General features: G+C 38.6%; 2 protein-coding genes across 7 annotated transcripts in view; one reads left to right on the forward strand and one right to left on the reverse strand.

The window, feature by feature from the left end:
• The first annotated feature begins 157 nt into the window (after window positions 1–157).
• Window positions 158–8382, forward strand: LOC135623030 (subtilisin-like protease SBT2.5). 4 transcript variants are annotated; one of them, XM_065125495.1, is made up of 12 exons: window positions 158–350; window positions 539–687; window positions 1103–1317; window positions 2203–2347; window positions 2459–2853; window positions 3400–3495; window positions 3577–3649; window positions 4194–4479; window positions 5288–5613; window positions 6798–7065; window positions 7212–7493; window positions 7855–8382. In XM_065125495.1, exons 3-12 carry the CDS (start codon window positions 1142–1144, stop codon window positions 8259–8261), a joined length of 2454 nt encoding a protein of 817 aa, XP_064981567.1. In that variant the 5' UTR covers window positions 158–350; window positions 539–687; window positions 1103–1141; the 3' UTR covers window positions 8262–8382. The 4 variants fall into 4 exon arrangements, with proteins under 4 accessions (XP_064981567.1, XP_064981568.1, XP_064981570.1 ...); XM_065125496.1 differs by having other exon boundaries at window positions 597–687; XM_065125498.1 differs by lacking the exon at window positions 539–687 and adding an exon at window positions 747–968.
• The window catches only part of LOC135583447 (oxysterol-binding protein-related protein 4C-like), a 6780-nt gene continuing 1610 nt past the window's right edge, over window positions 6695–11864 (reverse strand). For 2 of the 3 annotated variants that reach the window (XM_065125499.1, XM_065125501.1), the window contains exons 3-8: window positions 11301–11546; window positions 10819–10915; window positions 10273–10567; window positions 10070–10172; window positions 9036–9313; window positions 6695–7098 (exon numbers count right to left, since the gene is read on the reverse strand). In XM_065125499.1, coding sequence (XP_064981571.1) covers window positions 9059–9313; window positions 10070–10172; window positions 10273–10567; window positions 10819–10915; window positions 11301–11546 — 996 coding nt within the window. In that variant the 3' untranslated portion in view covers window positions 6695–7098; window positions 9036–9058. The remainder of the gene's footprint in view (window positions 7099–9035; window positions 9314–10069; window positions 10173–10272; window positions 10568–10818; window positions 10916–11300; window positions 11547–11864) is intronic. The other variant, XM_065125500.1, reaches the window with a different exon arrangement.

Consider the following 11864-nt stretch of genomic DNA (forward strand, 5'->3'; position numbering starts at 1 on the left):
CGTACGCTCCGCCACGCGTCATGAAATGTCACACGGCATTTATACTGCCCTTTTCCTTCAGGCTTTGTCTTGTTGTGTAATATACTAATGTCTCTCTCGCACCAACAGTGGCAAAACGGTGAATAACAGTTCCCGAGACCCTCCCCCCGCCCCCTCCGCCATTAAAAGAGCTCCGACCTCCATCATACTCAGCTCTTTCGACCCTTCGATACATGTAGAACCCTATTCCCCTTTCACACGCTCGATCCCTCTCACCTCAGCGGTCTGCGGCAGGTCCTGTTGGTTGTTGGTCACCGCGTTGTCGAGGAGCTGCTCCGATCCAAGCTTCCTGGTGGAGCGGTGGGCGTCTGGTGAGTTCTGGAGCCCTGAATCGATGCTTGGTTTGCACAGAAGAGCAGGAGCCACTTTGTCTCCCGCTCTTCCCTATTGTCGTCACTTCTTTCAAGTGCGGATCATAAGAGTTTGCCTTTTGTTCGTGACTACTAAGCTATCAAGTGGAGTGTTCGTTGATTTCTAATGCTGCTTTCTCCATCACTAGGCATCTTTTGAAACAAAAAATAAAAGAATAATCGTCGCTTTTTGGTCTTTGCATGAAGTGCGGTATACAGTCTTTTGATTGGCTTCGACCCACGCCAGTGCAATGGCAGAATGGTTCAGTTCATGGTTGTTCTAGCCTTTCTTAGTGTGGTAAGATTTAATAGTTCTATGATCATGATTTATAATCAAAATAAATATGTTCTTGACAGCTATCATAGTATCAATTTGAAGAATCTATTTGATCCTTGATGCTGGGCCTTCTCTGTTTGGATTCCTTCATAGCCTTTTGGAATAGTAGATTCTTCAAATTGTTTCCTGGACTCGTAATGCTATGTCTTATTGAATACTTCTAATTGCCATGATGGAAGGGGGTTCATATGGAAGTGACATGAATAACTGTATTGCTTTAAGGATGGCTTCTACACTTTAATGTGAGACATGATATATTTCTTTCAATCATTTTAAAATTTCAAATCAGTAATAATTTTCCCCCTTTCTTCCGGGAAGACAAAATTTCCTTAACTACTGATGACTTTTCCCTCTTCCATGTGCTTCAAACTTGCAGGTTATTGTATAGCGTCAGTCAGTCGACAAATTAGCAAAGATGAAAGGGATAGAACTTGTGAGCATGCTTTTCTTTTCACTACCACTGCTAGCTTTGGGAAGTGGGGAGGTATATATCGTGACCGTGGAAGGAGAGCCTGTTGTGAGTTACAGTGGTGGTGTTGATGGATTCTCTGCAACAGCTATAGATTTAGTGGAAGAGATGGACATCACCAGGTGGGTATTAGCTTCCATCCTTTTGACTTATATGTTGCTTCTGGCGAAAATTCAAAATTAGTAGTGATTGTTTGTGTTGGTAAAGATGATTTAGATGGAACCGTTTCTTTCTGTTATTGTGTAGTCATAGAAATAACCCCTCCACTTGCAGAGGTAAGGTTGCACATTGATCATCGTCAGACCTTGCACAAGCAGGAACTTCATGCACTGGGCCATCTTTTTGTTCCCTTATTTTAGCATTGATCTTCACTTGGAATTACTGAATATTATTTTGGTTATAACATTCTAAGATAGTAAAGCATTTGTTTCCATTATAATGATGGTGTTTGAAGCTCGGTCCATCTTGGTCGAGAAAGGCAAATGCTAGTTCTACTTTTTGAACTAGATATCATCTTGCAGTATCAGGTCATGCTTTTTGCATGCTTTACTGACTTGCTTCTCATATTTTACTTTGGTTGTCTAGAAATTTCTGTTAAAGGGGTGTTTTTTGTAGGGTGTACAATACTTAGCATTTCGTCTTCAACAGTCACTTGAATCAAGAACAAATTCTTCATTTGGCTCCATTTCCATATGTTCGAAATGTGTACTATGGTAATTTATCAAATCATATGTTTTCTTTATATAATGCCAGGTTTCCTATGTAGTTTATCGACACCTATGGAGCTACATAAATAATTAACTGATGTAGCATTTTTGTATTGGGAAGTGGTGACTGTGAAATATCATCGTCATAATAGAGAGAGAAAAGGGGAAACAAATATCAGTTTCAAAATTAAGACCATGTGAAATCCTTGTTATTAGGATTGTGGTGCCTTTTCATATGCTAAAGACTGCATAGTCCTTACAAAGTTGTTAAGGTCTCTTATGCTATCTTCTTCCTAGCAGTGAGTCTGTTACATCTTATGCCCTTCACCTGGAGAAAAAGCATGATGCTCTTCTTGATTCACTCTTTGAAGTTGGGACCTATAAGAAGCTCTACAGCTATCGACATCTTGTTAATGGTTTTGCAGTTCACATCTCTGCTGAACAGGTAAGACACATCAGTAGATTGATTGGAATCTGTCACATGCAGAACTGTTGAATTAGTGTTCAATTTGTTCTCCATCACCTGTTAGATTTATGTGATCAATTATTTCACCAGGCTGAAGCTCTCAGCAAGGCACCTGGGGTCAAATATGTGGAGAAAGACATGAAAATAAAGAAATTCACCACACACACCCCTCAATTTCTGGGTTTACCAACAGGTGTCTGGCCAACACGTGGTGGTTTTGACAGAGCAGGAGAAGACATTGTAATTGGTTTTGTGGACTCGGGAATTTATCCAAAGCATCCTAGCTTTTCGACACACAATACTGAGCCATATGGGCCTCTTCCTCGTTACAGAGGAAAGTGTGAAGTTGATCCAGAGACTCAGAGGGATTTTTGCAATGGGAAGATTATTGGAGCACAGCATTTTGCAAAAGCAGCAATTGCGGCTGGTGCATTTAATCCAGCAATTGATTTTCCATCACCTTTGGATGGTGATGGTCATGGAAGGTGTGTACCTTAATGGATTATTTTGTGCCCGAGTACCAATTCCTTGGCGAATCCTGGGAATTTTTGAGAAATGACATAATATCTAGAACATATCATGCCAAATCAATGGATCAGCTTACCTCTTCAAGATACTGGATGTGTCTTATTTGTACTTGCTCAGCTGTAGGCCATGAAAGAGAGGACATTTAGTTAACCTAAATAACTAAATTTTGCTGACTGAAAATTAAATGTAAACATGTCCTGCCTGCTTGGTCTGATGTTGTGAATTATGAAATGAAGATCCTTATAAGTCTTGTAGGTTAGTTCTGCAAATCACAATTTCTCTTCGACATTTACTTGTTTGTCAGTGAAAATAACTATTTATAATGACTGCACTAGCAATATCCATGAAATGACATTTGTTCTCACAAGAGAGTATCCTGTTAATATTTTGGTTTATGCAATCTTAAAATCTGTTGTCTTTTGATCTTTCTTGGTCCTCCATGCTTCTGTATGCTTTTCTTTCTGTATCATGGTAAATTCTGATGCCTTTTATGTTGCGGCTAGCCATACAGCAGCTATTGCTGCTGGAAACAATGGAATCCGTGTCAAAATGCATGGATATGAGTTTGGAAAGGCAAGTGGCATGGCACCGCGTGCCAGGTAAAGTGTTTTGACTCATGTTGTAAACTGTTTACCGCAAATTTCAGTTTTAGGATATCATGTGTGGTTATCTGTCCTCAGGATTGCTGTGTACAAGGTTCTCTATAGGCTCTTTGGGGGATATGTATCTGATGTTGTTGCTGCTATCGAGCAGGTATGCAAGAAAAACTGATTAATTTTAGCAGTTATGTCAGAATGAATGCGATTGGTGATGGTCAGAGTTCTACTCTGCTTTTGTTGGGAACATGATAATTTGGGTCATTATTGACCACCTATAGGATTGGCGATAGATAATTTTGGAAGGCCTGAGCTGTTTGCTAATACCTGGACATCAAATTCATGGTTGCTAATTGCTCTCATTTTTTGTTTGTCCACTTTATATTTATTCATTTTCTGTATAGTCCTTATGCCACTGCACAAAATTGTCCTTGAGAACATGTAGGCATCATAAACACAGACGGCATGCACCTTATGGATGTTCTTATTACTGGAGCATCTTAGTTGAGGAACTTGAAAAGCATCAGGTTCTCATTGCTGAAGTCAGAGCCAGTTGATAAGCCACAGGAACTTTAATAGATTAGATCACTTAATGTAATTTATCTTCAAGTTATATAATCTTTTTCAACTTCGTGGAGTTCCGTTCTTGAATCTCTGAAATACCCTTTTATGTACTTAACCTGGTGAGTGTTTTCAAACAGGCTGTTCTTGATGGCGTTGATATTCTTAATCTTTCGGTGGGGCCAAACAGTCCACCGACAACAACCAAAGCCACATTTTTGAATCCTTTTGATGCTGCACTTCTTTCTGCTGTGAGAGCTGGAGTGTTTGTTGCTCAGGCTGCCGGAAATGGGGGTCCATTCCCTAAAACCTTGGTGTCTTTCAGTCCATGGATCACTACTGTAGCTGCTGCTATTGATGACCGTAGATACAAAAATAATTTGACCCTGGGAAACGGAAAAATTTTACCTGGGCTTGGATTGTCACGTAAGTTTAAGCTGTTGATATATTCTCCTGCATCTTGTATGAGGAATCATTTACAGCCTAAAGCCTCAGTATCTTGCTTCATGGTGTTTTTACAAATTTGCAAGACAATCATAATTAGAGTTGTCTTTGATAAAACATATACACATTACGACAAGAAGAAATTTTAGAAAGGATCAGCCATGTTCTATTATGGACTTGACAATGAACAAATTTTCTTTTGTGTGAGTTGGTTGTCTTTGATAACCTAGTACTTGGTGGACCCAAAGGAAGTGACAAGAACATTTTATGTAATCATTAAAACTTACAAGTGAAACTCTTCATATACTTATGCCTGTAACTGTGCTGCTCCCGCCAATGCTTACCTTTAAATATAGAGGGGTTGCTTCGACCTGAACCCTGGTCTTCCAGGCTGTGAAGGAGCACAACTATAACATATCTTAGTAAATTTCTCTTCCAATTAACATCAAACAACAGTTACGTATTATTTTGACCTGTCATTTGAGCACTCAAAATCTAGTTATGCTCTATAGTTGACTCGGATTACACAGTGTAATATTTTCATGCATTTCTGGTGATGAGCAGCGGAGTAGCAGAAAGGAATCAGGTATATTTTTTTGCTTCCTTGGTAATTTGGTTGTATGCTTCTTTTTTGTTTGATATATCAAACATCTGACATGTAATTGTTGCAAGTTTATTCAGTTCTGTAACTTAGGTCGTTTTGTTCTTTCATTATGTGGTTCGTAAGTTACAACATGATATTGAATTTTTCAAGTTTAACATTGATGTCATTTTCATTCTCCACCTGCAGCTTCAACGCATGGGAACAAGTCATTCAATCTGGTTTCCGCTAATGATGTCATGCTAGATTTGTCTTTGTTGAAATACAACCCACTAGACTGCCAAAGGCCTGAACTGTTGAATAGGAACAAGGTGGAGGGAAATATTCTTCTATGTGGATATTCTTTCAATTTTGTTTCGGGAACTGCATCAATTAAAAAGGTGTCTGAGACAGCAAAAAGTCTTGGTGCAGCAGGCTTCATTGTTGCTGTCGAGAACACCTATCCGGGTGCCAAATTTGATCCTGTACCTGTTGATACTCCTGGGATCCTCATCACGGATGCCAGAAAAACGAAGGTATCAAATATCATACAACCATTATTCGATTCTTATGTGCCATGCACTTGAAGAAACATTCAGTTTCAGGATGACTTTAAATGTGAATTTATTTACATTGTTGATTTCAGATGAATGAAAACTAGATATTCCTATAACTAACTTGTATCAAAGTCCAATATAATACTTTAAATTGTGAATCTGCAGGAATTGAATTCTACACCTAGCTCAAGCTTGAACACCAAGAAATTTTTAGAATCTTTAGAATTAAATTTTATCATGGTTGAAAATTAATTTCATGAATCTGTGGTGCAATAGCTTCCCTTAAGTTGGTGGAGCATATATTTCTAGATAAAGCTAAATAGCCAAAAGCCACATCTAAGAAGTATGGGTCAAAGTTCTCTTTGTATTCTTTCCAGGTGAGTACATTAACATTTTGGGATGGAAATATCTCGTCTGGATTTAATTTAGATGGACACGGTCAGGTTGATGGACTTTGCAAATGACGTTTCTAACACAACCATCTTGTTTGAAGCATGGCTATTTTTAATGTGTTATAAACTGAGATGAAAATTCAATCAGTGCTTTGGGAAAGTGCCCATGACCTTTATGCATCTATCATTTTTGAGCTTTTTACCCTATATTCTTGGTAGAATCGTAAGCTTTGCTTCCTCTTTCAATGGTCTTGTACCAAATCAAATGATGCCCATTTTGGGCTCCAATCTATCGGGAGCTTACATGTACAAACATTGATTGAATACATAGTCCTTTTTATATGTAGACATATATAAGCTATATCGTCATTGCTAAATATATTAACTGGATAAATTGTTTTATTATCACCGATGATTATGTGTCTTGCTGTTAAGGATGCAGTTTGACCTTTTTATATTTTTTGCTTGCTAATACATCTGGCAAGTTACTGACTTAGCTTTAAACCAAACCACCTTGTCAAGGGAAGTTTACATATTAACCAAAATATGATTACTTTAATTGCTTTTGATCCTGTAGATTTTTGTATAACCAAAAATCTATTCACCGACGGCATTCGTAACCTTCAATTCTATGAAGTGATGTTACACATGTCAATGATGCAAATGAGTAAGCAATGCATGTTCCTACCATTTATTGAATTTGCCAGAACCAGTATTTTACAACGATTTTCTGAATTTGGTTTGATGTTAATCTTATATTATCAATCTCAGGAACTTATCGACTACTACAACTGTTCGACCACAAGAGACTGGGCGGGTCGACCAATAAGTTTCGATGCGACAGCCAGCATAGCTGATGGTTTGGCACCCATACTGCATAAATCAGCTCCTCAGGTGGCATTATTCTCCTCCCGAGGACCAGACGTAAAAGATTTCAGCTTTCAGGATGCTGATGTACTTAAGCCAGATATACTAGCTCCAGGCAATCTTATTTGGGCTGCTTGGGCGCCAAATGGAACAGATGAGGCTAACTACATAGGTAAATGTGCTTGAGTTTTATCATGTTCCTTTGCTGTCACAAAAGAAAATGCAATTAGAGGCCCAGAATATGGTAATTGAAGTTCAAAATAAATACGAGTTAAAGGATATTTTGTAGAATTGCAAAGACTAATACAATATATGCAGGAGAAGGCTTTGCTATGGTTTCCGGAACCAGTATGGCTGCTCCACACATCGCTGGGATTGCAGCCCTCATAAAGCAAAAGAATCCACATTGGAGCCCCGGTGCTATCAAGTCGGCTCTAATGACAACAGCAACTACTTTGGATCGAGGTGGCCGGCCTATTTTAGCACAGCAATATTCTGAAACAGAAATCATGACACTGGTGCAGGCTACACCATTCGATTATGGTAGCGGTGCTGTCAATCCAAAAGCTGCTCTGGATCCAGGACTCATCCTAGATACAAGTAAGTCTCCTTGTTGAGTAGGAAATGCCAATCTTCTAGGTTATTATTACTTACATCTTGGTGATTAAAAATTATTATATTTCTACAATTAATTGTTCAGATTTAGGGTTTTCCATGACATATAGTTTTAAATTTACTATGAACTACTTGTTTCATATGGCAATTATATTTTTAGTTGGGCTTTTATATGAAAAGACCCTCTAAATAGATACTAGACCGTCAAGTCGGTCTTAAATTCTTCAACAGAATAAGACCTGTTTTTGCCACACAAGTTTTATTTCTTTTGATTGTATGATTCAAGACTTTTCATTTTTAGGCATCCATGGTGTTCTTCTTAATATTGAATTATTCATTTTTGCAGCTTATGAAGACTACATCAGGTTCTTGTGTTCAGTACCAGATGTGGATCCTAATGAGGTACGTAACATCACTAGCTCGGCTTGCAACAGCACCACAGGCCTACCAGCCGATCTAAACAGCCCATCCATCACCATCTCCCATCTGGAAGGAACTCAAACAGTGAAGAGAACAGTGACCAATGTAGCCGATACCGAAACATACGTCATCACTACTAGAATGTCACCTGAGATCGCACTCGAAGCCAGTCCTCCGGCGATGACGGTGCTGTCCGGAGCATCTCGTGAGATAACTGTGTCTCTCACGGTCAGGTCAGTGACCGGCGGATACAGCTTCGGTGAGATTCTCATGAAAGGCGATAGGGGCCACAGGGTGAGGATCCCAGTGGTGGCCATGGGCTTTGATAGCTAGGAGATACAATGTCTTCATCTTGGCGCTTGATATTATTCTTTGTAGATTATATAATAAAAAGCTAAACATCATCTGTCAGTGTGATGAAGATGAAGCAATATAAATCTTATGGTATTTTGAAGTTTCTGCTACTTACCAAAGAGCAGGACCAATCGGTAATTTAACAGTCATTATCAAAACATACAACTTGACATTAGTATAGTAGTTCATTATTGTTATTATTTTATCCCATAAAATTGCATGGTACAAGTAACTCTCTAATGCAGTGAGCAAAGATTTTGATTCACTCACAATTTGCATCATGATTTGACACAGTTGGATGTGGAAGAGTTAAAAATTCATGTTGAATTTGATGATGGATAGGGACACAATTATCCATCTCATTGAAACTTATTGATAACCGTAAGTAGCCAGATCTTGTGGGAAGGAGGCTCACAGAGGGGTTGACCGACACAATAGGACTAACAATGCTAAGGTTTTGGTTCATCTGTTTTTGCAAGTAGAAAAAATCTTCCATGTTGATGATGGAATTAACAAAGCTGAAAAGTTCTAAGAGGCATAGAAGATAGATATCGTCGTCCAGCATAGGCTACAACTAGTGATTGCTACATGCTTCTAACTTGCAACTTGTACTTTGTTAAGCATCCATATATTCGTAAAAAGAAATCCAAAGTGTTCCACCAATTAAAGACAATCAGAATATTAGGGCATCATAAATCAATAAATAAAATATCCGTTTATTTTAACGAATACAAAGGAAGAAGACTTAAATACCTGTTTATTTTCTTTTTTATTTGTCAGGGATGAACGATAATTGGAGCAGGTGGGACCGACTGCTCCAAGGGCGAGCAATCCCACTCATTTTCCTTGGTATGGGTGACCGTGAAATGCTTGGGGACCCAAAGTTCCCCACTAGATTTCCGTTCTCGTTGCAGCTTCCTCTGCTTCTCCTCTATGATCTGCTTTGCCGCTGAAGCTTTTCCCCATTCCTTATTCAAAATGGCTTGGCTTACTTCGCTCCACACCGTAGCTGATTCGGTAGGCCACAAGTTCTGTCCAAAAACACACAAGACCCCAAATGTTGGCATGTTTTGAATACTAATTGTTTGTATGATTTTTACACGCAAATGTTACTCTGCAAGGAGTAATGAAAAAATAATTCACATTTACCGGAGGATTAGAAACATCAAGTCAAAAAGTATATAGACGTCAACCAAACTCTCTCTCTCTCTCTCTTTCCAATAGGAAGTGCATTCCTCAAATCTTCTGATGAATGCTGTCAAGTTTGCAAAAGTAAATCTACACAAACAAGTTCTACATACATCCTCAGAGATAACTAGATATTGCAAAGTTTTCATGATACTGCTTGCTTGGTTTGTGGGCCCATTGCATTATATGCTGGATGGTATTGGCATTTTCCTTCTCCTTTGTTACAATTAGTGATATAGATGGCAGGTATGACTCCTTGTTACAATATCTCAAACTCCTTTTACTTTGTAAGAACACCTTGAAATAAGGATTTCGATAGGGGTTCTTCCATCGTTTTCAGGATTGAAAATGTTTGGCACCGATTTTGATACCTGCACAATTACTTTACTATGGTTTCCTTTTTTCTTTAGCTCAGAATATATCTTTTTACAACTATGGGTAAGATTTAGTTCAAGATTTTGGTGCCTGAATAATTACTTTAGTTGTTGGCATTGTTGGTATCATAGTCTGATCCATGTTTCTTTTAGGCCCTCAATAATAATAATACCCAGACCAGACTAGAATTTAAGACTTGAAAATAGAGCGAGCTGATGGGGTACCTGTGGAGCCTGCAGAATAGGAGTCTTAAGTCCTGAGATGGCTTTCTTGGCATCATACAAGATTGTGACCTCCCCGCTGTGGACATCCTTCAGTTTGACAATTCTGCAGAATAAATGATCCACCATGCTTCATTGTACACGAACTTTTGAAGTTGAAACAAAGTGCTGATTGGATCTAGGAATGAACCAAATGACCAACATACCTGTCCCACTGGCCGTCGATCTCGTAGATAGTCTTTAGTGTCTTTGAGTGAAATATCTTTCCCCTGACAGACTTAGAGCTGCCACCAAATCCGAGGAACGCATGGCTCTTGTAATAGCAGAGATCTGCCTCAAGACCAGAATCTTTACACCTGATGCTTACATCCCCAACCCAATCAGCACCAGTTGTTGGAAGTAATTTTATCAACAAGTTTGGTGAATCCATCTCATAGTTCTCACCAAACTTCAAGAGCCTCAGGTGCCTCTTTCCTTTGATTACAGCTTCAACACTTGCACCTTCCAGATTCAAAGATACCAGAGCATGATATGAGTTGATGGTAGCATTGATGAAAATTAAGTCAAACATAACACTGGATTCACCTTAACTTCTGGCATCACAGATTGTGATGAAGTGGACTTAAACACAACAGGATTACAGGTGTGATGTCAAATATATTAGGTTGGATTGAATCAAGTAGAAGTAATATATTATACTCTGTGTATGGCGAAGATAATAAATCTAGCGACGGGAAGTTTCTGAGATATACCATGGAACCTGGGAACTGGTTTGTGGCACCATATCAGTTCTACATTATCCTTTGCATCAGTTGCATGGAGGGCAGACACTGGGGGGTGATGTGAGACCTAACAAAACATAGATACCATAAAGGTTAAGAAAGAAATATTTGTCTGATGTCTTACAGGAGCTTCGCAGTTGTTGTGTTCTTACAAGGCTAAGGACAGAATAATAATTTGGAAGCATTAAAGACTAAAGTTTGTTTTCTGAAGTTCGAGTTGAAGACACTGAAACTATGATTTCAAACATGTTTGCCACTTCAGGTGATGGATTTTGCCCATAGTTGTTTTATCTAATTATCACTAAGTTAACACAGTAGATATAATCTGCTAACAAGACTTAAAAAAATGATTTCTCAATTTAAAGTGCACACAGGTTACTAACCATCCATAGAAACAAAAATGAGGTCTTGAACAAAGGAGGAGAATAACGTTTGCAATGTCAAGTCATCACCTGCTCGAGGAGCACGTTGAGGGATCCCCTGGAGACATGATGAGTTTCTCCTAGAATGGGATTGAAAGGAGCCTGTCCAAATAATGCGGGTCTTGTAGTTGATATGCTCCATGCCACTACTGAAGCAAACCTTTCAAGGCTGCTCTTTCCTTTGGCACATTTGTTTAAGTAGTCCTCACCGAAACAGTAAACTGCTTCCCCATAGCATTGAAGTTGTGATTTTGGCATGTTGAAGAGAGAAGGTAACTGAATGTCCAGAACAAAGCACAGTTTCTAATTTTAATATTGAAATACTTAAAAGAGACCAATAGTTTTGGTTTTACTAAGAATAAACATTTTGAGAGGTAAGATAAGTGCAACAATTAGCTAATTGATGATCTCACCAATGAAAACAATCAAGTATTTCAGTTAAGAGTATATGAATGAGTCATTGGTAAAACATGTTATCGATCAATATCACGAAGCATATGATAATGGTATTCTGAACTTGCTCTTAGGCAATCCTATCAAGTTTTTATAGAAACAGTGAAGCTACTGAAACCAAAGCTATTGAAATCTCTTGCG

The sequence above is a fragment of the Musa acuminata genome, chromosome BXJ2-9 (assembly GCF_036884655.1).
Source record: "Musa acuminata AAA Group cultivar baxijiao chromosome BXJ2-9, Cavendish_Baxijiao_AAA, whole genome shotgun sequence".
Classification (NCBI taxonomy): Eukaryota; Viridiplantae; Streptophyta; class Magnoliopsida; order Zingiberales; family Musaceae; genus Musa; species Musa acuminata.